The following is a 27866-nucleotide window of genomic DNA, read 5'->3' on the forward strand; positions in this document are numbered from 1 at the left end:
ATGGAGTGGGATATCCCTGTGGTCAGTTGGGTCAGCTGTCCCAGCTGTGTCTCCTCCCAACTCCTTGTGCACTCCCTCTCCTCATTGGTGGGTTGCCTCAGGATCAGAAAAGGGCTTGACTCTGTGTAAGCTCTGCTCAGCCCTAACTAAAACATCCCTGTGACATCACAAATCCAAATCACAGCTCCATAGCAGATTCTTCTAGAAAATTAATTCTACCCTTGCCGAAGCCAGTAAAGCCAACTACCCAGTCTTCTGTGCCCAGCTTGGTCTGTAAAAATCTATCTGCACATTTAATAATTGAGGAGAGAGCACTACACTCATAGAAAACTCATGTGCTACAGAAACTGAGTGAGGAAATATTAAAAAGCATCATGATGCTCCACTGGCTGAAGTATAATTGCAGCCAACCTGCTACTAGCTCTCTGCCCACCATATTAAGCTTTCTCCTATGGGCTCCATGCAGGAATTCAATCTTAGAACTGCTTTCTATGTTGCTCATGTTTAAAAGTGCTATAAAACTATAAAGGGAATGCTTATTCTTTCTTGTAACACGTTCAAGAATGTCAAACATGTTAGTGTGTATTTGCTTACAAATTAATCAGGGTTCTGACATGTGTCATGGGATATGTTCAAGCCGAATGGAAAGACCAGGTTCTTAAATCTTCCCCTCTAGAACTTCCACTGAATGACTGCGTAAGTAAGTAAAAAAAAAATAAAAATCCAAGGCTGAACTTAGTTCTGTTGACTCTGTTATCAGGCAATTCGTCTCTCTGATGTGCTGCTTGTGTTGTCACAATTCTGCCAGTTCTCAGGGACCTTGTCAAAATATCAACACAGAGGAGGTCTGAACTTGAAGTTGAGCTTGAAACCAATCAAAAAAGTCAAATGTCCATTCCATACCTTCTTTCTACATCAAAAAGCAGGAAAGAGGTCACAGAAAGCTGTAATTTATGCCTTCTTCATTAGCTACCAATGACAAGATAGACTGGTTTCTATTTAATATGAAAACTAAGTCATTTGAGTCAGGCTGAGCAAATCTTTCTTGTTAAGAGTCACCATTTGTGCTAGCTGTGACTGTGCCAAAAAAAGCAAGTTGTAATGAATAGGATTTCCAGAAAATTAGTCAGATAGGCATTATAATTATAAAAGGCTTTTGAATCATACAGAGCACTAAACTCATGTATCAAATACAGATATTTTCTGTTGATAGAAAGCCACCCTTTTTGATCACAAAACTAAGCAGTTTTCCCATTGATTTCTGTGATAGTCTGGAATAATCACCATTGTTTAATCTGTTGTGTCATACAAACACACATTTCTCCTAAAGAGGGTTACACAGTGTTGATGTATACTACTGGCCAGATCTGAATACAATCCAAGGAAATGAGAATCTGTCCACTGACTTGAGCCTGAATATGACTTCAAAGAAAGCAGACCCCTGCTGATTGACATTAAATTCCTTCTATTCAATTCAATGCCAGCATAAAAAAAAGCTTAACTCTCCTTTATAAAAGGCTGTAATCTTGTCATAGTGAGTTTAATGTTGTAAACCATTAATAAAAGTAGTCTTAAATATTCTTATTTTGCTTCATGATATTAATCAGGGCTTTCCTGCATATTAGTCCTTTTGTAAAAGGAAATTATTAACTGTCCTGACCAACTAGGAAGCAATAGACTCAAGGTATGGGCATCCCATTGCTAAGAAAAGAGGAAAGGTAAAATCTAATTAAAATCAGCTGGTGGCTTTTATGGTTAGCAGAAACACTACCTTGGAGCAATTCTAAAATCAGTGTTGTTTTGTTGCTAATGGAATGGCTTTTAAATCATACCTAGGAATTTGGGGAATATGTATAAAAAATGGTCCTTGGGATCTCTTTTCCCCCTTTTTACTCCACTAGAAAAGAAGCAATCTGATTGACCAAGAAACCTGTGCAATAAGCAGGAATAGTGGTTTATCTGAATGTCTTTTTTATGAGAACATTTTTTTAATTTTTTTTTTCTTCTCAGGACTGGCTGTATCTTTCACTGGTGGAAGGCAAAGGCAGACTGTAAAGTGTAAGAGATATAATGAGATATAAAACTAAAACACCACCAGGAAAATATTCTTAAAAATGGAAAGGCAAAAAAAATCCACACTGTGGCCCAGGAAACCATTTCCTAGTACTTATACATATGTCTTGATGCAGATCTCGTTCTGCAGTGATTAATTAACTTTTTCACTAATATATGCAAGCAGATTCAGTTTCCTAGGGGCATTCTAATTAATTAGTTTTTCACTCTGAATAATGTAGCTTTTCTAAACGGAAGCCTCCTGACTACATGTATTAATGGATTCTTTAAAATCTTTTGGCAGTTTTCTTATGTTCTACTTTGAATGTCACAACAGTGAAGTGCTAGCTACAAAAAACACTCCAGTAACTTTTTAGAAAGGCTTTGAGGCTAAAAGAATCAGCAGTATCTTTTATCTTTTGTTACTTGAAGTTTAAATAATGCTCTCCCTCCCTCCCTAGTCAGCAAATACTACAAAGCCAAATCAAGCTCAAGTTGAAGGAAAGAAAGAAAACAGCCAGATACAAATGAAATGCAGAGACACAGTGGTCCAAAATAAACAAATCCTGACACACATCATTACTAAAGCACACACAGAGGCCATTATAGCAACTAAAAGGGAATGGAAAACTAGAAGCCAACTGTATCATTTTTCACTGCAATGTCCCCATCTGGGAGGGGGAACTGAATATTTACTAACTTATTTATTTAGCTTCTGTCTTACATTTACGCATTTATTTAAGTACTTTCAATTCCCAGTTAGAACTCTAGGCATCTGCATTACACAAAATCAATACGTTTATCCTCCACTCCCAGTTTAAGATGTTGCATGTTTACTCAGCTTCTGAAATTATAAATCCAATTTTCCTAGCTTTACTACCATAAAATTGTAGAAACTGTTATTCATCGGGCAACACAAGGCCTTCCCAAACACTGAAATATCCATTTCTCCAGAATTCCAGTATCTCAAATACAAGATAAAAAACTAACAAAAGCCACACCTTTGCTCATGCTGGGCAATCAACCCAGCAAATGACCTCCAGTGTACAACACCACTTCTTTCTTCCAAAACACATGGTCCATCTTCCTTGTATTCAGCTGAACCAAGCTTAAAGACTGTTGACTCCCTAGCTTTATGTGTCTGAGGAAGCTTAATTAGCATCACTGAGGAACACAAAACACTTTACTGTACCTATGTCTTGGCAGCTGACATTTTTTTGGTGGCTTTTCATGGTTTGCCATTCTTAAATCTCAGTAATATCTGGCTGGGTATAGATTGGCTAGACATCAGAAGAACCCTGGTTTTAGGCAAACTGCCCCAAATGATATAGGCAATGACCTCAAATGAGCCTTCAAAAGAAAACTGCTTTGCTTCCTAAGTGCATTTGTGTCGTCTGCACTTCATATTGATTTTCTATTAAGATTTATGTATAGTGCTTTTGCTTTGTGAACATCGCCAGCTGCTACTGAACTACAAATAACCAAGAGTAAGTGCAAAATTTTTTTCCCTCACCATCAAATGCAAATGAAAGTGGACTTGACAATGGCAACTACTTGCCAGTAATCATGAAAAACAATCATAAACTGAAGGAATCCAAGCAGAAAATTTATTTATCCACACAAATGTATCTACCCCTTTTCAAGACTGACGAGAAGACTGCAATAGGCATTTGTACTTCTTAAAAGGGCACAAAGGACTCTTCAGTGATCACATCTGCCCCAGAATATTTATTTCTCTTATCTTATAAATAATGATTTCTTCTACCTATCTTCTGTGTGCTGCTTTTCTCCAGATGCATTTTCACAAAGCTGTTTTTGGTGGACACACATGACAGTCTCATAGTTTGTCTTCTTCTTCCTTTTTGTTAATGTATCATTTTTACTCAGTTTACACAGAAGTTTCTACAATTCAAAATGCCTCCAGAAAGCCACAGCTTTTGAATTATCATCTAGCTAATCTGATTCCATGAAATACACAAGTGCGCTTCCTGAGATCAACTTGAGGTAAAGTGTGAATAGACTATTTTGTAAGTGAAACTATATTTTAACATGTTTTGACATTTTAATCAAAAGAATCTAATTATTTTTTGTGCATTTCCCAAGCTCAAATGATATATTCAAAGGAAGTGGAATTTCTGAGCCCATTCTGTGCTTTAGTAATTGTATAGTAAGAAAGCTTTGGGCTTTGCCATCTAATGTTTTCAGAAGCTAACAGAACAGCAAAATATCTGTCATATTTTGAACTGTGGCAGAAACTAAGGTACAGAATGATCTATAATTTATGAGTCATATCTGACAGTTGTTATTCAAAAGTCCAGTTTTTGCTAAATTAACAGCAGTAGTATGTGAAGAAAAAACACTACCTAACTAAAGGCATAATGCATTGTATGAGATGACTGCCAGACTTCACAACAAAGTCAATGATCACAGCACACTAACATATCTTTCATTTCCCATTGTACTTTCTAGACTGTGATCCCCAAACTCTTTCAAATATCCCAAAATCTCTAGTATGAGAAATAAATCTACTGATTTATTTTTACATATGCGGGAACTGGGCCACCAGCAGCTAATGTACCTTGCCCAGAGCCTCTAAATCCTGACATTTACACACAGGACTGCTTTTGACCCTACTTCTAATATCATACAGCACATTACACTATTAACACATAGTCTCTGCAAATCTTTAAAGTGAATCCAAAATTTCAAGGTACAATTAATCAATGAATTTCTTCCGGTTGCTTTGAAAATGGTGCCACTTGTGATGTGTAACACAGGCAGTCTGTGGCTAACTGGGGTGTCACACCTCTCTCTACACACCATCTCACAGCCATTTTCATTGTGGTAGCTAACAAAAGGGTAAGAGCTTTACCCTCCAGAGCAAAATACACAAACTATTTTCCCATTAGTTAAGCAATTTTTGCCCACAGCCTGCTTCCTACATGCAGTCTTATATATGTTGAATCCCATCCAGTGTAAAAAATGTGGACTTTTCCAATAGTTTGGTTATTACTAGGTAGTAAATATTAGCTCTTGAATTGCTAAGATTGGGGGGAGTTAAAAAGTAGTTCCCTAACAAAAGCTATTGGACAATGCAAGATGGAAGGAGAAAAATAACTGTAGTACCCATCACTCTCAACATACTCACACAAAAGCTAGGCTGAATCTAGGTGAAAAGAATGATAATAAATACACAATGGGAAAGAGTAACGTTACCATGCTTTGAAAAATGTATTAGTAATGTAATCAAAATTTCCTTATGCTGTATATAACAATGCATGGCAGCTAACCAGGGCTTCTAAGTATATTACTATTTCCCTGGCCAGAAATCTGTGCTGATAATAAATGGCATCCCTCATTCCATGTAATGTAAAATTCATTTGTACCCCCCCTCCCCGCTCCCTATTCCAAATAGTGGTATTTCAAAACAGCTCTGGCATCCACTTTCCCATCTCAAAAAGAAAAATGTTATTTCAAAAGAAATTTAAATGGTTCGAAGTAAAAGGATTTTCTCTGTAAGAAGAAAATTTTCCTTCTCCCTTGTTTGAAACATTAATTCATGATGGTTTTCAAGCTGACATATCAATTATGATGGGTTGATGGCTACACTACATTGCACTGCAGCAAATCAGGAAGCATTCATCTTGGAAAATTTGGAGAGCAACACAGACACACACACACACACATTCCTCTCCCTCTTTTCAGCTTTGCTGCAAATTCTGTAAAAAAAAAAAAAAAAGGAATGTAATTGACTCATTCACAGTGATAATTTACCTGAAACCCTGCTAAACATTCACGTAAAACTGGACACATGCACAGTTCTTCAGTAAGCTGGTTATAGGAAGAAAGCATGCAAGCTGTTTCTCACCTGTAATATGGTAGCTAACCTGCCGATTGACATCAGACGTGTCTTCATCCCAGGTGCTAAGAACAGCCACAACTTCCCCTGGAGGGTCACTCTCCTTCACAGACCCTCTGTACACCTCGTGCTCAAAGACAGGCGCGTTATCGTTTATATCTGTCACAGTAACTGAGACCAAGGTGGTTGAGGACAAGGACAAAGCCTCCCCCAGGTCCGAGGCCACCACTGCAAAGGTGAAAGCAGAATCCTTTTCGTGGTCCAGATCCTTCAGGGTACTGATCCAACCACTGTTGCTATCAATGGTGAATGCTTCTGTGATCTTCTGCAGCTCCGATTCCACCGCAAGCGTGTATGTGACCTGCCCGTTCGCACTCGAGTCTGCATCGACCGCTTTGACTTGCATGAGTTTTGTTCCTATAGGCATGCCTTCCATTATTACAGCATCATAGCTAGCTGCTTCAAACACAGGCTTGTTGTCATTGACATCCAACACCTTCACCTCCACATCCACAGTCAGCACAATGTCTACTTTGTCTAACTGAATTGTAGCCGCAACTTTGAAGTGGAAGGCGGAATTTATTTCGTGATCAAGCCTCTTATCCAATTTTATGAGCCCTGTGTCCTTCTCTATGATGAAAACCCCGTCTTTGTTGTTTGCAGATAGCTCACCATTAACTGTGCTATACAAAGCACCCTGATTGGGCAAAACATGCAGAATGTCAATAGTACTGCCTATGAGGGTGTCTTCTGCCACGGTGAAAGAATACTGGGGTTGAGAAAAAGAAGGCAAAATGGTCTCTGGCGGTAAAACATGGATGTAGACAGGAATGAGGGAATGTTTTACAGGAATGCCACCATCGACTGCTTTGACAAAGAATGACAGAACAGTGTTTTTCAGTTGGTTAAAGCTACCCTTGGTGACCATCCATCCATTATCTGGATCAATTTCAAGCAGATCAGCCACTGAAACAGATGCTTCACTATACAGAGAATAGGTAATTCTGGAATTGGCTCCATCATCTGGATCTACTGCCTGCACTTGGGTCACCAGGTAACCTTTCCCAACATCTGCTTTGACACTTGCTCGGTATTCAACTGTCATAAATTTTGGAGCATTGTCATTTTCATCCACTACTATCACTCTCACAGTGCAAAACGTAGTCCTGCCACCTCCATCAAGGGCTCTCAAGAATATATCAATGTCACTTTCCAGCGGGTTCTCACGGTCTAACCTCTCAGTTGTCAGAATCTGCCCATTTGCATCAATCAAAAATCGGTCCTTGGCGAAGTCATTTATTATGGAGTAGCTGATCTGGCCATATACACCTGAATCCCCGTCTGTTGCCTTCACATGGATTACCTTCGTTCCAGGAGCAGCGTTTTCTCTAACCTCTGCAACATAAATGCTCTGTGAGAACACAGGGCTGTAGAGGTTGGCCCCAAGGATCTGAATGTGCACCTGAGCCGTGCTGGTGAACAGCCCGTCGGACACAGAGACATTCAGGCTGTACATGGGCTCCATCCTCTGCTTGCGGTGGTTGGAAAGAGTGATAACACCGCTCTTGCTGTCCATAATGAAACTGGTCCGATCATTTCCTGATAGGATGCTGTACTCCAGTCTGTCAAAATCAGAGCTGTCAGCATCAGAAGCCTGTACACAAGTCACAAAATGACCCCGAGGCGCCAGTTCGCTCACGTATGATTCATATATTAACTGGTTAAAAACTGGAGGGTTGTCATTCATATCTGTTATTGAGATACTAACAAGAACCTCGCTGCTCAGAGGTGGGAACCCATTATCAGTTGCTCTGACTTTCAAGCTGCACTGCTGTATGAGTTCATGATCCAGCATTCGGGCTGTCAAAATAAGGCCACTGCTGCTGTCTATATGGAAATAGTCAGTGCTGTTAAAGGTGTCCTGCACTATCTGGTACTGTACAATCTTGTTATTGTCAGAGTCAGCATCAGTAGCAACAACCTGCAGCACAGGAGTCCCAATCAAAGAAGCTTCGGACAGGGTAGCATTATAAGCTGACTGATCAAAAACAGGAGGATTATCATTAACATCATTAACAATCAAGTCCACGGTCACCTCAGCGCGAGCACCAGTGAGAGCATCGCTGGCTCGCACCATCAGCTTGAAAAGAGAATTTATTTCATAGTCCAGTGGGCTGATGACACTCAGAACTCCAGTATCAAAGTCGATATTAAACTGGTTGTAGGGATCTCCATCAACAATGATATAAATGATACCCTGGCCTTCTGGACTGGTTGCATTTATGCTTAAAATTGGCATGTGCATTTCTACATCTTCATTCACGGAAGCTGTATAGAAGGGCTTGTCAAACACAGGCATTGCTTTGTTTACAATAGTAATGGGGAGCTCTACCGATGCAGACAGTGATGGGTTACCACCATCTTTGGCAAGAATGACAACCACGTACTCTATATTAGACAAATCAGAATTGAAGGCTTCCTTTAAAGTGACACTGCCAGATCCTCTATCAATTTCAAAATGTCCATAGTCTTCCTTCAGCAGGTACGACACCTCGCCATTGTCACCCTTGTCTTTATCAATAGCTGTCACTCGATATATCAGGGTGCCAGGCTCAGCATCGACCTGCACAGCAGCGTAGTATGGAAGCCCTACAAACACCGGGGCGTTGTCATTTATGTCCTCAATGTAAACTCTCACCACGACTCGAGCAACACGGAGGTGATCTAGCTCACGGCTTGCTTCCACCACCAGCTCATACAGCTCCTGCTCCTCTCGGTCAAAGGGGATACCAGTGGTCTGAATTACTCCTGAGGTGGATTTGATTTTAAATTTGTTTCCTGGGTTTAATATGCTGTATTTCAAAGGCTCGTTGAGGCGGTTGCCAACAGCATTCACCACAGCGATCTTTGTGATATTGGTGCTGTTTTCTGATATAGAAGTGGAATAAAAATTTTGTGTGAAATGGAGTCCACTATCCATCGCTTCTTTTACCATTATTGTCACCATAGCAGTACTATAAAATTTTCCATCAGATACTCTTACTATTAGCATATAATGGTCTTTGGAGAGACTATTGTTTTTAATGGTGAGTACGCCTGTGCTTGAGTCAATTAAAAAATGGTCCATATTGCCTTCAATTATACTAAATGTTAATTCTGGAGGGATCTCTGAATCTGGGTCTGAAGCTTTGACTTTGAGAACCTCAACACCAGTATACGTGGGCAGGAGCAAGACTGTCTCAAACACGGCCTGGCTGAAGACTGGTGGGTTGTCATTGACATCAGTTACCTCAATGGTCACTTCAACTGGGCTCTCTGCTGTAAGCTGGGGATTCCCACTGTCCCTAACATGAACATGGAAGTGGAAGTGGGCTATTGTTTCATGATCTAAATTTGCAATTGTTCTGATAGCACCTGTGCTGGAATCTACCGTGAAATACTTTTTTGCAGTTGATTCCACAATCTGGTAGACAAGCAAAGCGTTCTGGTTGCTGTCAGCATCGGTGGCACGTATCACCAGGGGACTATTATTCGCACTGCGGACCACGCTGTTCACAGGAGCAGCCTCGCTTATGCTGCCCGAGTACTGAGAGAAGAGAAAAACTGGAGGGTTGTCATTTTCATCAACAATCTGAATGTTCACAGTGGCATTTGATGCCATGCCTGCCATATTTGTTGCCTGTACGATGAGCTGATAGGAGGAAGCACGTTCATAATCAAGGGACTTTTGACTGGTGATCACTCCAGAATATGGGTTTATAGTGAAGACTCCATCAACATTGCCATCTTTAACCTCATAAACTAACGTGGACTGGCTGATTGCAGAGAGAGAAATGACAGAAGTACCAATATCCACATTTTCATTGACCTCTGCTTGGTATTCTTTTAGAGTGAACTTAGGGTGGGAGTTATCTGCCATCGTCACAGTTATCCGCACAATTGCTGTTGCAGACAGCGCTGGAGAGCCTTGATCAGTCACTTTGACTGACAAGACAAACTGTCCCATTGTGGTTAAGTCTGGCTCCTTGAGTAATGTAATGATGCCTAAAACTGGTTCAATCTTGAATGTGTTTCCCGTGTTTCCTAAAACAAAGATATTGAATGAGATTAGAAATGAAATATGACTCACTTTATGATAACCTAAACCAGAAGCAACAAGCTGCATTTTTAAAGGTTACCTAAATAAAAAAAAAAAACAAAACACCTCCAATGTAACAGAACTTTGAAGGCCCTTTCATCCTTTCTTTCTGTTAATTAGAGAGCTCAGTAGATGGTATAGGTATTCAAGGCGTCAGAAACTCAGGTGTTGCTACCTCTATGTCTTGATTCTCAGTACCAGCACCAGAGCAAGAACTGCATGCACATTACTCCTACTGAAGTAAGGAAAAGCATCCCTAAATTACAGAAATTAGTCAAATACATGTACACCTAAGGCAAAGAAATGAGATCAGAGGCTAATAAGCCAATTACATGACTAATGGATAACAACTCAGGCTCCTAATTGAATGGGATATTAAGAAACCATACAGGAGATTACAGTAGTTCAAGACTCAAAGAACTGAATATAAAAAGGTTAAAGTGGCATTTAGAAAAAATACAACAGAGCAAATAGCATAGAAAAGAGATTCAAGCGTCTTGTGGCGCAGAGTTTTATCATATAATCTCTGAGGAGGATGAATCCAGATGAATGAGATTTAGTAGAAAATGCCATGAAATGTCTGTTACAACATGAAAGCACAGATATCACTGATAGCATGAAGGTGAAAACAGTAAGTTTGGATCACAGAACTTTTGGGGGCCTTTATTTCTTTCTGGTCTTTTTGCCAATCTCTTCCTCAGCAAAACAGATTTAAAACTTTCTGCATGTATTCCTACCATGTAATTAGAGATCACCTTTAATTGGCAATTCTTATTTTGCTGTTTTACTGAGTGCTTGCTTGAAGTAAGTGCTGCAAATATAAATGGCATATATAAGCATACAGACTCTTTTCCTGATTTTGATTCTGAATACAAACAGCATATTGAGTTACAGCAATCTCAATCACTATACCATGTTCCCTCTATTGTAATTCACATCTTCAAATCTAGAACTGTTTCCAATCTACAGTCAAGCATCCATTCAAGGCTGAGAGAAAAATATATCTCAGGTGATACACAAGAGAGGGTTTTTAAAGTGATTGTTACGGGTGCTGCACACAGAGCAATAAACATGTAAGCTGTAGCTGGAATGCGTAAATACATGAAATCCTAAATGAAGTGAGGTAATGTGAACTATTTTTAAGATATGATTCACTATGTGATGTAAATTCAGGAGGCTAATTTAAGCTACATACTACTCTATATAGTTCAATACTGGTAGTGGTTTTCTATTTATATCCTTTGCTTCAGATCAGTAAAGTTTACTAGCTAAACCAAAGTTGTGCTATTCACCCAGCAGGTGAGATTCTTCCAGAGCTACAAATTCTCATAAAAATAATGGCATCTGTCACATTTACAGACACTACAAATGCTGCTGCTGTTATTTTGTCAGTGCTTGCTAATACAAATAATTTTGAGCCACTGACTGCCTCCTGCAAGGCAAGAGCTGGTTCTTCTCCTTTAGGAATTTCTTATGAAATTACACAAAAACTACTTTCTTTACCAATTCCTCTCTTCAGAGTACTGTAAGATGTGATGAGTAATCCCCCTGAATCAAAGGGCTGTGTACAATTTGAATTCTGCAGTTAAAATCAATATCCTCAACTTTTATGGATCATATTCAGCAGCAGAATACTGAATTTTGAGTCACCTGAGATTGGGACATCTATGGATAATGAAACTGAAGGAGCGTGAGGCTTACAGTAAATGGAAGTTTGAGGTCTGACATTGCAGAAAGAGCTCATGATGAAACAGAAACAGGATGTAATGAAAAAGAGAGTCTCTAGAAATCATCTAATAGCTAAAGCATCTTTTCTAATAATAATATTTTCCTTCCTGCATCATGTAGGATTCTATTACCAGTGTAATTGGAAAAATACTCCTTAGATGTCAGGATGCTCTTTACATTGTGGTGGCACCTCTAGATGATTGGGAACCCATAATAGTAATAAGGTGTCAGGAAAAAACTAGGAATAGTCTTGAAAAACATTGCCCCAGGAACTTGATCTAGTCTGCTCACAATTTGTTCCATAAGGACAGTGTTTTCCTGTCTGGGCACGTGTAAGATTGCCCCTAATTTAAGTTAAAGGCCGCTTGAGAATACTGAGAAATAACTGCTAAGAACAAATGCAGTGCATAAAGGAAATATTTGCTTTGGAGTGCTAACATCTTCCTCATTCTAAGTTCAACACTTTCAGCTGCAAAAGACTTCACCTTCTGGTTTGCTGAAGGTAATCTCCTTTCACAGAGCATACAAGATAATGACAGAAAAAATCTTCCTTGGGTCTTCTCTAAACTTCAGGTTATAACATCCTAATTTAAGGTGAGCTTGAATTATATAAAGCTAAATCAGTATGAGATGGTGTAGATATTCTTGTGTCATTAGTTATTTGTCATTTAGCCTGTTCCTAATTGACATGAGCCATCCTAGCTGGGAACAAGTCTTTATATTAATATAGGAATAAATAATGATCCAGTAGGATCAGAGCCTAATGCTGGTAAAGGCTTGTGATCTGCCTAATGTGAGTATAATCTGAAGTGCCTGTGACTTCTTTTTATGGAAATATAAGTTTCAAGTTTTGCTAGTGCTACAGTGTAAAGATTCATATTATGAGTAAAGCCCCCTAAGTAGAAATAAAACATTACAAAATTCTAAGGTCACAAATTTCTAATTCTTTCTCTCTTTTCCCAGGCATCTCCCTCATATATCTGTCAACGGTTTCTCTCAAAGATAATTCTTAACTTCAGGCTCATGTGACCCAGAGAAATTTACATTCCTTCTCATGTGTGTCAGAGATATACTGTTCTGTTGCACCAGCAGAAGAATGCTTTTGCTGGTATAGATTATGTGCTGAATGTAAATATACAGCATTTAACTGCAAAAGCAATTTTCACCTGGTATCATCATGCCCTCTCTTAGTTTCAAAGAGACCTTGTGTCATTAAAATGCTATGGCAAAAGTTTTATCATAGCCCTGTTCTCAGTCTGTGCTTCTCTGGTCTGAACACTGGCAAAGATATCAGGACATACCAGCTGTTGTGGCATTTTTTTTATGGAGGATCCACTGTACACTAGTCTGAAATCAGAACCCTGAAAACAAGTCACTGGCTGCAGTTTTGAATAACTATCTTCTGTGATGGCTTTGAATCAATGACTTAGAGGTAACAGGCTCTGCAGCCATCTGGTGAAAATGAAACAGCCACAGAATAGCAGAATGACTAGACTAGAAAGGGACCACTGGAGAGCATCTGGTCCAACCGTCCAGCTAAAGCAGGTTCACCTACAGCAGGTTGCACAAGATCCTGTGGGGTTCTGAACATCTCCAGAGAAGGAGACTCCCTCTCTCGGGCAACCTGTTCCAGAATGAAATTGTTCTGAAAGGTTTTGGGTATAGTAGCTTCAGAATAAAATTAAAAAAAAAAAAAAACAACAAAACAACAAGAACAAGGTGTCTCCTTTGCCCGTCTGTACACGAGAAAGTAGACCAAAGAAGCTGAACTGTGTGTCAAGACAGATGACCATTACATCACTGCTGTCTGTCTGGCATAATCCATGATACTTCATTTTTGGGCTCGGTCCTAACCTGCTTCAATAGTATAGATAAGCTCTGCATTTTCTCCTTTGTCTTTGTCCAGAGCTGTGACCTGCAACACAGCTGATCCAACTGCTGCTGACTCAAACACTGAGGCTTCATACAATGGGCTGGTGAAGTAGGGACTGTGGTCATTGGAGTCTTCCACATTTATGATGACTCTGGCCAGGTTTCTTCTGTAAGGGAATTCTTGATCTCGGACCTATTGAACAAGTGCATAACACACAATTTGATAGTCATCTAGTAAAACTTCCCAAATATTACTCATCTGAGTGAATACTACTTTTAGTTCTATTTAATACAGTAAAAAAGTCCATTTGTCCCAAAGAGCAGTCTGAAATACATTCACACACTGGATGACAGATACTAAAATCAAAGAAACAGGAAAGAAGTTAGCGACATTTTTTTTCACTTGTGAGAAAATGCATTGCAACTAACTCATCATGACATGAATTTTTGAAGCGGCAACCACATGAGATCTTAAATTTTGGTAGAGATTTTCAAGAATTTCCTTTTTTATCAATATTTGCTGAATGATCATGCCTTTATCTTGCTATTGCCTTCTTTACAGCATATAAGCATGTCTGCCTAGTGCTTGTAGCTGCCAATGGACTTATATACATAGATGATCATATCAACAGTAAACAGAGCAGGAATCATTTTATGAAATGCTGGTAACTGTCAACAGAGGTGTAAGTTACCACACCTGTCTCAATCCCACTCAAAATACCTCAGCACTGCTCCACTGATAATCCTGCCACCACTATCTCCTGAAAATTTTGGTTCTTAAACAGAGGAAAAGACCTATTGTATAAGGTGGAGATCAAAACCAAGCACCAGAGAATTACCTCTCTTGGCCATGTGTTTCTGTGATTCAGTTTATAGCTATTTCTTAGTTTATAGCTATTTCTTAGTCTGCTTGCCAAAGGACTTGCAACATTTTATTTTGTGAGCAGAGACCACACTCAGCTGCTCCTCGCTGCATCTCACAGCAGCTTTTTGCTTCCTAGGTGCCCTGCCAAAGCTGCCCCGTACCTAACACACCATGAGCAATTTCTTAGAAGGCCTCTGCTGCAGAAGTCTTAAGTAGTTAAAGAAAATAGTGGACTCCAACGTTTAAACTAACATAATCTTTTTGGTTTGGTTTTTTTTTTGTTTGCCTTTTTAAAGATTATGTCCATGATATACAATCTCCACTTGAAAACAGACAGATTTATGTTCTGTAGTCTAGACACACCAAGCAAAAATTGGCAATTAACTTTTTTCTGTATACCCAAAGATTTGGAAATGTAGATAAAGGAAAGCTATTTTGTATATCAACAGTTTATGTACTGAAATAAGTCTATAAAAGTAATATATAAATGAGGCTTGTACTCAGAAAGGCTGTAGCATTCTCCATGGCAAGAAAGCAGTTATCTCCCAGTGAATAACTTCTCAAATAACTTTCAGCCTCACTTCAGAAACTCTGAAAATTACCTTGAGGGAGAGGACCAGATGCCAAGAGATTAAATAATTACCTGCTTGCTCTCCCTTGAGATAGAGAATCATATCACATTCCATACAATGGATTCACAATAAAGTTTCCCAAAAAGCCGAAATAAAAACTGCGAAATAAATACACAGCAGGGCAGGCAAGATTAAATTAGTGGCTACTTATTGCACTGAGTCCTTCACTCAAGAGAAGCCTACTCCATGCATGTCCCTGAAGCAGCCATGACAGCATTCTTACCATGACATTAAGGATGTGCTTATCTTGAGCTTCGTGGTCTAATCTCTCAGCCGTATAGAGAACCCCGGTGTTGGGATCAATTCTGAATTTCCTCATGCTGACTGTGTCGATGCTGCTGTGAATAGTGTAGCTCAGCTTGTGCTTTTCATCTCTGTCTATAGCTTCAATTTGCAGAATTTCAGTATCAGGGAGGATGTCCTCTGAAATGGTGACATCGTAGCTTGGCTGAGAGAATTCTGGGCCATTATCATTGTTATCCAACACTTTGATAAGAACCTACAGTTAATAAAAAAAAGGACATTTGAAATTATTGAAGTCCAGTCAGACTACTGAATAAGCACCTAGAGAAATGCAATTTACTTTGAATGGCTGAAGATGTTATGCTACTGCATGGTGGGAGTGAGAAACATTACTTAATATTAAATTCTTATTTTTCAGATCAAAAGAAATGGAAAGGATTTGACTTTGGAAGTAAAATGTTCCTAACTGTAAGACCTACTCAGAGCTCGATGAAGAAGCCCATATTTTCACAATCTGTAGATTGGAAAGCACTTCTACAATGGTCACAATGAAAGGTTTTGTCCTCCCTTGTAACTGCCTTGGTTACAAGGAACTTCTAGAACCATTATATAATTTCCTTTCCCCTTCACTACTAATAAAGCTATAAAATAATCCTTTTCATGTTGCTTAAATCTGCTTTTTACACAATCAAGATTCAGCTAAATCCTCTCTTTTCTGCCCAGTATATTGCATTGGGGCTTACTGGCAACGTCAAATTGTGACAGCAGGGGAGATTTCAAGTTGCTGAGACCCCTCAGATTGCTCTTACCCCACTTGAGGTGGGCACAGGAAACCCAACCTCACTACTACACCAGCACACCCCACACAGATCAATGCGTACCATCCAGGACAGCTGATCTCAGGGCACTGGTGACACAGAAGGATTAGTTTTTCTGTTACATCCTTGCTTTTCCTTCGCCAGTGATGGCTGTCTTTATTGCCAACTAATTCACTTCCCCCTCCAACATCTATTTGTCTCCTTTTTGTTGAGGTTCATGAATGGCAGAACACTAAAAATGTGAATGAATGCTGTGCTCTTTGCCTCAAATCTGTCATTAAAGCTTCTGTATTGATCCTTAAGGAAGCTAGGAGGGGGCAGAGCAGGCCATGGGGATGCTCTTGCTGCCTATTACACCCATTTCAGTATATCACAAGCTGACTCTGGTAAATACTAGGAATAACTATTTTCCAAGCTTTGCTTTTCAAAGTTATGTTATGCATGTGTTGCTCTGATGACATTTTGTGGGCTTTGCCACTGGAGAAGTCACTCCCTGGGGAAAATGTGCTTTCCACACTTTGTATGCCATAGATTGCTGTGGGTAGTGTGGCAGCAAAACCTTTGACAAACTGTGTAAAACTGAAAGCTGAAATCTGAAGAGTTGACTCTTATACAGTGCTAGAAACAAAAAGTATTTTTTGCAGAATATGCCTGTGAGAGCACAACCTAATTTTACAGCAAGTAAAACGGAACAATCTTTTTATTCAAAGGCTTTGAAATAAGAAATGGTCCAATTAATGACTTGGGAAAGGCAACACACAGGACTCTTTGGCCGGACTAGGAGACCTGATCCATCACTCATTATATCTTCTTTGTTGCTTTGTTACTTGGCTCTCTCTTAAGCAAGTACTTTATTGTTTTGCTTGATCCAGCCCTGTTCACCCCTACTTTCTTAACAGAAAAAAAATACAGCTATACTTTGACTGCAATATTGCACAAACAGATGTTGGCCTCAGAGAGAAATGAAACTTTAGATTTCCATGATATGTGGGAGGGTTTGCAGAATACTTTACCAGAAGGAACATAAGCAGTTGTAAGAAGCAGTTGTAATGAACTAGCCTGGGAACTGTTCAAAAGACAGCTGAAATAAAATGCTCAGTAAGTTAAATGGCATAAGACTTGCATTCCATACAATTTCATTTTCACCAGATTATGGCACGCCAGAGTGAAGCCTATATTAAGTTATGCTTCAGTCTTGGACAGATAGCAATAAAATTGGGGGGAAATACACATTGCTAGGCCTATAATAAAGATGAAGAGTTACTTAGCTTTTTATACTTTTATTGTCGCTGTAATATATCAAACATGTTTCTGATCTGACTGAGGAAAAAAACCCACCCAAATCTGTGTTTTAAAAATTTGTGAAGAAACCAGTTGTAACATATGAAAGAAAGCCTGTGGAGAAGATTAAAGTCTTGAACTCTAATATAATGGGACACAGAGCCAATGCTGAATCACTTTTTTAGTGTAAGCAATAGAGTTGGGGATAATCAGTATTTGATAATTAGAGAAATTTTCTTGAGTAGTTTCGATATTCTCAGTCCTTGACAGGTACCACTATAACATGACTGGTAATCAACACAGATAATTTATTTTGTTTTTCATTCATGACCAAAAACTTTGTCAAGTATCATTTTAGGCAGTCCAACAGAGAAGTAAAAACTTTTCAAATGCATTGAAAACACCAAGAGTGCTTGACTCTGCTGATGCTAGTACAGCACAGGCTAATGTGAACAAGGAAGCTTCCATGTGAGAGACAGGCTTATATCTGTGAATTTATTTTTAAAATTGGTGTGTGCAAGCTGAAGCTGCTCTGGAAGGTGATAAAAAAAAATGTACAGAAACAATGCATCTTAAAAGTATTGCCACAGAAGTGACACGCTATTTTGTTTGCATGGTATATAATCATTCCAGAGCAGTGATTCACTTCCTATAATATCTAATGCCTTTTGGGATCCCTGGCAAACTGAGAAAGCAGAAGAGGACATAAAGGTTTATCCATCCCAAGTTTTCCACTACGACTGTCCAAGCCATGGCTCCATGATTTTTGCCTTTAGTAGAGTGCACAAACTGACCAGGGTGGGACAGGATCAGCATCAGAGACCAAGGGTAATCCATGAGACCATGCAAATTAAGCCTGGATTCTCAGAGCAGCATTTCTTCCCACTGAAAAAGGTGTAAGCTACTGCCCTCACACACATACGGACATAATCATGCTTGGGGAGTGCAAGGCATGGAGGGAGAAGATAAAAAAATTGAGGCCCTCATTCACTGTCATCAAATTTACAGGGAGCTATGCACTTAAAATTGCTTTGATCATTGCCAAAAAAACCCTAATTTTTCTTTCTTTTTCTTTTCTCTCTTTCACTTCAAATCTACTGTAAGACTGATCAAGTGCCTGTTTAAGTGGCAGGCATCTTCCTCCCTAGAGATGTCAGTATTTTAATGATTTGTCAAGTGATCTACATTGAAATACACATTATTTATTACATACTTTGCACTTCAACAGCCACTTCCATCTGGAGACGGAAGGCGATGGGTTAGAGATGCTAATGAATAAAGAAGTCATTATTGATTCACAATTTCTTCTATTTAAGCAGTTAAGAGTATTTCTAATTTTTCTCAGCTGTCCCTCAAAATCCCTGAGAGTCAAATGTAATTTTAACATTTCTCTCCTTTAATAGAGGGGGTTGTATTTTCCTTGCAACAAAAGAAAGTTAAGTTATATATGGGAATACTGATTATACAGAGCTTTGTTAAACCTATAAATGGAATTCTTTAATGTTCTTAAAAATTGAGCTATCTTGGGAGTTACTTTAAACAAAACCAGGTAAAAGAAAATGGAGTTTTAGTCCCATTTAGAATAGCTATTAGTCCCTTAGTTCTTCCAACACTTCTGACGAGCAAGTGACTATCATCCCTGTTTTTTGCCCAGGAAAACAATGCCCTGCAACAAGGTTACCAAATCCCAGGTGAAGTGCAGTGGTAAAGCTGGAGAAGGTGTTTTCAGCTTATTTTTGAGCCCTTTTATTGGGTCACCTTAAAATGCCATTCTTCCTATGCAGATTTGCTACTCCAGCAGGATAACTTCTAGTAAGATGCTACTTAAAAAGACAGGAAGGAAAATGTGACACTGACATGAACACCAGGCTCACAGAAAACCTGAACCTACAAACATACATGAAGCTAAGTAAACTGAGTGCCACCAGACTGTTAATATGAGGAAAGTTTCTCAAATTCATTTCATGGCTGCCAACCTCAGGCATAAAATTGTGGAACTATTGGCAAATTTTCATAGACTTTAAAAGGGTCAGCAAAAGGGTCCTTGAAGTCTTATGCTTTAGCCAGCTGGTAGCACATCTTTCACCTCAAATCAAGAGCCACACTACTGAAGTGACGCAAAGACTCCCAATGCCTATGTAATTCAATATTTTCTACATATTTATTCCCAAATGGAAGATATGGCAAGAATGAGTTGTGTGGCATAAATATACTTTATTACTGCTTAGGTGCCCAGGGTGTTAAGCTGTGACACTACCCATTGTGCACAATCAAAGCCAGGCTTTAAAAGTTTCCCAACACATCTCCAAAAGGTGACGAATGGAAATGTTTACTATTTGTTGGCTGCTATGTAGGGATTCCTCTTTGCTGACAACTGCTCAAGACTGCTGACTGAACTACTTTTCATTGACAAACATTAGCTGCAAGTCTTTTTTTCCACGCTCATAAAGCCAACATGCAGCAAACCTGTCTCTGCCTGGTTCTCCTTGAAAGCCCATATCTTTTCCAGTGCATTGTGGGCTTCAGAAAGGCAGGCTTGCCTCCTTCTGTGGCCATTGTGTGGAGCCTAATTTATAGTCTGAACAAGCTCCTCACTATAAAAGATTTGCTTCTCCCTGCTCACTTCCTATTTCCCACAGTAAAAACAAGTTTCAAATAAAGGAATCACAGCCCTCCAAGATTACAAATTAGGCAAAGTAACACTCAGAGCATTAGCAAAGACTTTGTACTCAAAATGGTAAGTGAAAGGCCTACAGAAATACAATCAAATCAAAGCAGGACAAAATCTAATGCAGGAAGTGTCTCCAAAGCTGTTTTTAATGTTGCCCATAACAAATACCTTTGGTTTAGGCACAGACATATTTGAGTGAAAGCTGGGTAAATGCCAGCAGCTGCTTTACAGACATTTGAAGCTGGAAGAATCTGCTTGGCTAATTGCTTGGTCTGGGCACTGTGTTGTAGTACAACCTATTAAGTGCTTGAATTATTTAAACTGAGGTTACCCTTCTGCATAGGTTTTGAAACCTATTTTAATACTGCTTTCAACAGTGATACCACATAGCTTTATTTTCTACTTCCTGACAAGTTTTTCTTTCCTCCAAACTCCAACTTTAACACAAAAATTCAGCTTCCCTACCAACATCAGTGGCTACTTATTTTTATTTTACTGTGTTCTTTGTGTTATGTTAAAATTGAAAGAAAAATCTTTTGCTTCACAGGCAAGGCAGCGTTGAGATTACTAGATGTAAAAAAAAACAAAAAAAAACAAACAAACAAACAAAAAAAAAAACAAAAAAAAAAAAAACAAGGAGTGGTTACAGTTTGGAGGAAATGTTCAACAGAGCAAAAGTGAAAAATTGAATTGAATCTCCATGTCTCTTTTTCTGCCCTAGAAGAATTCACAGCCCAGAACTGCTCCTGGCAGGCTCTAATGTCTTATCTATGTTTTGGCCATGGTCCTCAAAGAAGAGCATTTCGCCATTCATTTAAGAGAACCACCCTCACTCAGAGTGACTGATCAGCTCCTCTTAAGAAAATGTTGCAAAGAAAAGGTGAGACAGAAACTCAGAGTTAAAAGTCAATCCTCAGCACAAGAATAAATTAAATTCCAAAACCTTCCGCAAGGGGAGACAGAAAGGGGCAATGAGCAGTAACTTCTGTCTGTTCTTCCAGTCTGGCTGGCTTCAGCAGAGGGTATTGTAAGCAAACATCTCTGGATCTGCAAAAACTCTTCAGAGGGAAGTGCATGTTACCCCCTGAGTGCCCACTCTACTGGTTTTGCAATAAGTGAAACTGAAGTGCCTTTTGCCTCCCAGCTTGCAGGCAACAGCCTTCATGCTCTAACACATCTTTTCTATAGCAGTTACAATGAAGAGAAAGAAGAAGAAGGAGGCAGGAAAATAAGGACTAAAATAATCTTTTTCATATAGTAGAACAGCCTCATTCCAGAGGCTGTTCTTACAAAAATATAATTATCTGCTAGGACAACATTCTCAATAAAAGTGAAACATTATAATAACTCAAATGATAGTTCAATGATCCCCCCACCCCCCACCCCGTACTCTGCTTCTGTGGGTATTTTAACAAAGCTCAAGAGTATGCACTACAAATAAGCAAATAAATGTGATTCTATTCCTCTGTTGTGCCTGTGTGTAAAAGATCTGAGTTGTTCAGTAAAAAAAGAGATTTCGGATAAACCTGACTCATGACCAGGAGAATTTCTCATATTTCAGAGTCACAATTGTGGCAGGAGTAGGCATTTAAATGCCATTAAAACGATTCCTTGTGGGGAATCTCTGCTCAAGCAAGGGCACCAAACTCTTTTGCAGGCCAAAGGGAGGTGATGGCCATGGCAGGGAGCAGAGTCACTGCACAGAGCCACTGCCCCAGCTCTCTCCAGCACAGGGGATACAGAAGCCCCAACCCCTCTGCAAGGCCAACAGCAGCTGCAGGAGTTGTGTTTCGTGGGAATTTGGAGCAAATGTATTCCTTCAGCCTTTAATAAATGACTGCATGGCCTCAAGCAATGATGGATAAAAGAAAGGGAAAAAGCAAAAGCTCTCCGTGGCTAAGTCAGGAGACTTAGCCATTCTAGAAGTTAATCACCGTGACTGAAGTTTTATACCTACACTTCAAATATATAAATCAAACAAGTCAAAATTTCTTTGTATTTTTCCTTCTCCATCCCTTCCCATCCCAACTGCTGGATGTTTCAGGCTTACATGGATGGGCAGCATGGTGAGCGGCAGTGGCTCAACAAGTCCTGGCACTTTGGTTCTCACTTTGGAGAATGTATTTCTTTTGGAAACCTTGATCATGCCCAAAACAAGTAGGCTTTTAGTGACAAAGAAAATTTGCAACTTTTTTTTTTTTTTGGTTAGTACTCCTTATGTTCTTTTTGCCTCTTTTCGCAACAGTGAACCATTATTAAAACAGATGTAACTTTTAAATCAAAATTATTTCCTTCCTCTCATGGTACAGTAATGAACCATGGCACAGTAAGGCATGAAGGAAGTGAACAGTTCATTGGAGTTTAAGGCATGCAGGAACACTGCTGAAGAAACTTCACCAAGTCCATGCCAGGGATCACGTTACCCAAACAAAAATCTTCGGCATTTTTATGCTGTATTTTACCATCTCCAACTGTATAATAGACAAAAGAAGAGATAAAGGAAAACAGCTGGGGTGAAATAAAAAGCAAGAGTGTTTCATTGCACATGGTGATCATCAGCTGTTTCATAATAAACCATCATACTTTGAGGGGGCCTTTGAATTATTTTATTGTTATTCAAAATTGCTTTATACCTGCTTCGTCTTCTACCATAACGTCCTGCAGCTACAGTCAAAAATGCAGGTGGAACTATGTACATAGAACAAAATAGTTAAAATGTTGTTTTGTCAAAACTCAGAATAAGGCCACTGAGAGCTATCAATAAATGATCTATTCTATGACATTTTTAAATTAAACCAAGCAGTATTATATTTTTTTTATTATTTTCCTAAGAGAAAATTAAGATGAGGAAGCTAATCAAAGGCTCCAAAGTACAGCCAAAAATAAAGTAGGAAACCTTTGCAAAATGGAGCAATAAATACGAAGGCCATCATTCTGTCAGTTTTCAGATAACAATCACTTTTGAAATCTCTGCTGTGAAGACCAAAAGAAACACACGCTCAGATGCCTTGGTCACCATTAAAAATTAAACAGTATCCACACAGAGAGAAGGTGGGGGAGGGAAGGGTCTGTACACACCAGTGATTATTAATGCCACACTCTTGCAATCTGAGACTATCTTACATTCCTAAATGGGTCACATCGCTGTTAAAAAGAATGCTCAGGCTTCTTTTAGAATGCAACAGCTTTACTGAAATATGTTTTTACCATATGTTTTAATTAAAAATGTAAGAGTTTCATCCAACTAGGTTTTGAGGACTGTTATATAGGTCAATTTATTAAATCAAAAGCAGCAGAAACAATAAACGCAATATCCATGAAAAGAGAAATTACTTTAATCCAGCATGTTTGAAATTCCCTAAGCTTTTTAATATTTTTTGGCTGAAATGTTTGCAAGAAAGAAAAAAGGTCACATTAGGCATTCAACACCATCTAAAATGTGGACTAAGAGTGTAGCCAAGACTGAAAAACAGCATAAAAACCCCCAAAAAACCTACTCAAGAGTTGAAGAAAATGGAAAGGGAACATAAAGAGGTCAGCCATTCTCCTTTGCCTGTCTACCAGAAGACTGGGAGGTGATTTGAGTATTGTGAGTAAGTGCCTTCCTGGGGAGAAAATAGTGTTTTTTAAAGAGTTCCTTAATTGAGCAGAGAAAGGCATAACAGGGAACATGGGCCAAATATAATCAAGCTTAAAGTTAAGGGATGTTTTTAGCAGAGATGCAATTAATTCTGGAACTGACAGGGAAAACACTGGATTTCCTACCACCTAACTTACTATCAGCTGATGTTTTCTTACCAAGGGGGGATTACTGGGAGAAAATATCAGACCTTTTAGGGCTGGGGTGTAAACAGTATGAATTCAGACTGAGAAAGCACTCAATATTTAACAATTTCTTAGGAAAGCTGGTGTTGTGGCTCACTGAATACACATTTACATCCAAAGCATTTGAGCAAAAAGGCAAGTTACCACAGAAGCATCTGCATGTGCATGCATATATGTAAACATAAAAATGTTCAGGCTTTCCTTCTGAATTATAAAAAAGGAAATAACATAAGAAACATATTTTTTTCATTTACACTTGGGGAGTAACTCAGATGTAGAATTTCAGGCCCTAAGTAATGCACAGCCCACAACTCTACCTCATATCAAACGATTTTGCTGTTTGAAGTCTTCCTGGCGTCCCTGGGACCTCAGAGTCCCTGTCCTTGTGCCATGACCCAATTCCAGACCGGTTCCCACTGAACAGACACCTGGGCTCTGTGTCAGGGTGTCTCCTACAAAGAGGTGTCAGAGCCAGCACTGCCCCAGCCCATCATGTTTATCTGACCCAACTTTAAAGGCAAGGAGCCTGATAAGCATGCCCGGTTTTAAAAGGTTCAGCGGGGCTGCTTGGCAGAAGACAGTGTAATCACAGGCAGTGACACTAAAGGAAGGATTCTTTGAATTTTAAGTTTTGCCTCTGAACAATTTCTTTTCTGAACAATTGATCTTGTGTCCCACTTTTGGGTCTTCGGAGGATGAGAGGTATAAACTCCATTTAACACAATCAATAGCAATATTCCCTGACACCATGGAAGCACTATTGTATTTTGGACCATTATGGGGAGATGCAATTGTCAAAATCTAGGCTTTGCTGCCTGTGATAGGGACTCCCTCAGCTGGAGGAAGGCAAATTACTTTCATGTGAGCAGGAAGAGAACAAAAGGAGGAATAATGCTTTGAAACATTCAACAGCCGATTCTTTACAGCCAGATGGAAATGCTCTGAAAAATATCCCCTCCATTAGTTATTGGTGCTCTCAAAGGATGAGGTTTCACCTGAATGGAAAAATTAATAACTTTTATAGCATATACATTCCAGCAACAAATGAATAACTTGCCAAGAAAGGAATGTGATATTCTACCTGAGTTGTGGCAATGTTTGTTCCATCGGTGACCTCCACAGTCATGTTATACATTGACCTCTGCTCTGCATCCAAGGGCTTTGCAATGACAATCGTGCCCACTCCCTTATAGGCGTCGAAAGAACTATCGTAATTCCCTCCTAATTGTTGCACAAAAACACAATCAAATTAGCCATTTCTTGAAAACTTCCATTGCAAGTATTCCTAAAAGTGGGCGTGTCATCCATCTTAATGGCCTCTCTTAGCACACACAGCACATCTAGTGATACCTCTTTGTTCATAAGTCATTTATATTTCAAAGCACAGTTTGTATATTGAAAAGCAGATATCACTGGAATGCACTGCCAAAAAGAAAGAATAAAAATCTAGCAGTACATTTAAGTAAACTATAGCTGAATCTATAAAAATAATCAAATGGCTATACGCCCCTAAGATGTGTGCCCTTGTGGTTTAAATAATGAACAAGAATAATTATCTTTTTGCATAAAAGTCATTTCAAGAGGGTTTTATTCTACAAATTTTATTTTCAGGAAATTATCACTGATACTTCTGGGTGCAAATACCATCATCTGAGTTTTTAAAAATTACAATTATAATCAATTTTAGAAATGCAAATAGAGATTTTTTATGGTAATACCAAGGACAACGATATTACTGGCAGCAAAGGTCAAATCCTTCCAGTGTTTTAAGAATTATTCAAATAGATCTGAAAGGATACACAACCTAAATTCTTTCCAGTGCAAAAAACCTCTCACAAAGCACTGTTCTAATACCAACATCCCCCTTTCCTGTCACACACTGAATGCTGTAGCAGTGGGAAAACCCTCCTGAGTACTGAGTGAAAGAAAGAAAAGAAAAAAATCTATTAACAAGTAAAATAAGGCTATAAATAATATAACCTCAAATATAATTTCAGATTGAAGGGTTACAAGATTTGTCAGCCACAGCTACAGTTTATAAATTTGAACCACTCATTATTTTCAAAAGCACAGCACACACTCCCTGCTGATAAGCTGTTTTCTTGCTTACTCATCTATGAAGTGTAATTTAGTATTAGTTGAGTCTGAAATTTTTGGAGGCTAGGGACAGGGAGAGGTGGGACACAACACTGCTGACAGACAAACTCTTAAGCTATATTCATAACACAGCAATTCAATGCCAGCCCTACTCCACAGAGACAAAAAGCCTTTCAAACCCCACTGGTTATGAGACTTGTGTGACAGCTGCTGAAAGCTCTTGAGATGAAGTCCACAGGTAGAAAAATATCCATCCTATTGACTTAGCTCTGGTGAAATATATATAAAGAGAGATACATGTGAATGGCTGGTAGTGTCACAAAATGGCTCTGAAAATTTTAGGGCTGGGGACTGAATAGGGAAGAGAAGAGTCTTCCATGCTCTCCCATCTGCATGGTTTGCTGAACAGGAACTGGCATTATTCTCAGAAGCAATCATGCATTCACTGAGAGAAGAATGTTTTGGCATTTAAAGAAGCTGAAGATTAGGAGGTAACACAGCAAAATCACAGCCCCTGAATTCCTTAATGTGAAGGAAGCTTCACTTCTACCTCTTGCACAGGCTATTGCAAAGAAAGAGGAAGGTGGAAGAAGCACTGCTCTGTCCATTTTTGCCTTGAAAGACATTCAGAGATGGATAAAAGAAAATGGAAGGAAAAATAATAATGCAGGTGATTGCTGCAGAGGAAAGGAAGTATTGGTGAACTTCTGGCCACTGAAGTGATCTAAATGTAGTAATTTCAGATGTGCCATCAGATTTCCATATGTTAAACAGATGTATGTACATACATATATCTAAGCCTAATAGATGAAGTTGTGGTTTTCCAGGAAAACATTGCCACTGGTCCTGTTGTCATTTATGGCAGATAGAAACATTGCTTACTCCTTGCCCTCATTCTGCAAGCTGTCCTTGATATTTAAGTAATAGCAAGGTATTTGGACATTGATTATATCTTCAGTGCTCTTTTTTTTTTTTTTAAAAGTTAGTCTGGAAGAAAAAGTTTCTTTCTCCCAATTAATGTTTTAAATTGATTTACTTGAGAAAAATTGAGAAAAATTGCACCATGAAAACCTCCTTTGAAGAAAAGAGCTTGAGATTCATGCAAGGAAATCTCAGCTGAAATGAAACTAGCCTTGGGACAGTAGGCACTTCACAAAGGGAATGTTTCATACTGATAACCATGAAAACAAAGTGCAAGTCTATACTTTGAGATGCTTAATAACCATCTTAATGAGCAATCAAAAATTATATGCTATCAACTGGCACACACTTCCAAAAAAACCTGCCTTTAAAACTTCCAAGAAGTAACATGGAAGGATTAGCAAAAACTGTTTTAAATGACTTTCTGCTGCCTCAGAGCTGGGTTTTCAGGGCACCACATAGTCTGTTGCAAATACACCAACTTCTTCAAGCCACTTCCATTAAGTGAAGCATACTCTTCCCCTAAAAGAAGAACTGAATCCATCATGTGAATTTTTTATACATCATTCACATCTTCCAAAACAGTCTAGTGACAAACAAATTAATCTTGGTTGCCAGCTACCCCAGCCTGTAACTAACCAGGCAATGCAGTTCATTTTACATTGAATCGTTTTCTATTAAACAAGGCAGAGGTTGCATCAAACACTGAGGCAGAGATGGATCAGAGAACATCCTGCTGTGAGATTTGTGATTATAATCTATTTTGGAGTGAAACCCTGAATTATTCATGATTCAGTCTTCTACATTTTAACAGACCATGGTCAGATGAAGAACCACGCAGCTGGATGAACTTCTGGGAATACT

At 39.0% G+C, this 27866-nt stretch overlaps 1 protein-coding gene across 4 annotated transcripts in view; it reads right to left on the reverse strand.

The window, feature by feature from the left end:
* The window catches only part of FAT3 (FAT atypical cadherin 3), a 399599-nt gene that overhangs the window by 71494 nt on the left and 300239 nt on the right, over positions 1 to 27866 (reverse strand). For all 4 annotated transcript variants that reach the window (XM_064719072.1, XM_064719053.1, XM_064719062.1 and 1 more), the window contains 4 exons: positions 25066 to 25205; positions 15370 to 15645; positions 13632 to 13842; positions 5921 to 9994 (listed from right to left, as the gene is read on the reverse strand). In XM_064719072.1, the coding sequence (XP_064575142.1) occupies positions 5921 to 9994; positions 13632 to 13842; positions 15370 to 15645; positions 25066 to 25205 (4701 nt within the window). The remainder of the gene's footprint in view (positions 1 to 5920; positions 9995 to 13631; positions 13843 to 15369; positions 15646 to 25065; positions 25206 to 27866) is intronic.

Source organism: Zonotrichia leucophrys, chromosome 1, assembly GCF_028769735.1.
Source record: "Zonotrichia leucophrys gambelii isolate GWCS_2022_RI chromosome 1, RI_Zleu_2.0, whole genome shotgun sequence".
In the NCBI taxonomy this organism is placed as follows: Eukaryota; Metazoa; Chordata; class Aves; order Passeriformes; family Passerellidae; genus Zonotrichia; species Zonotrichia leucophrys.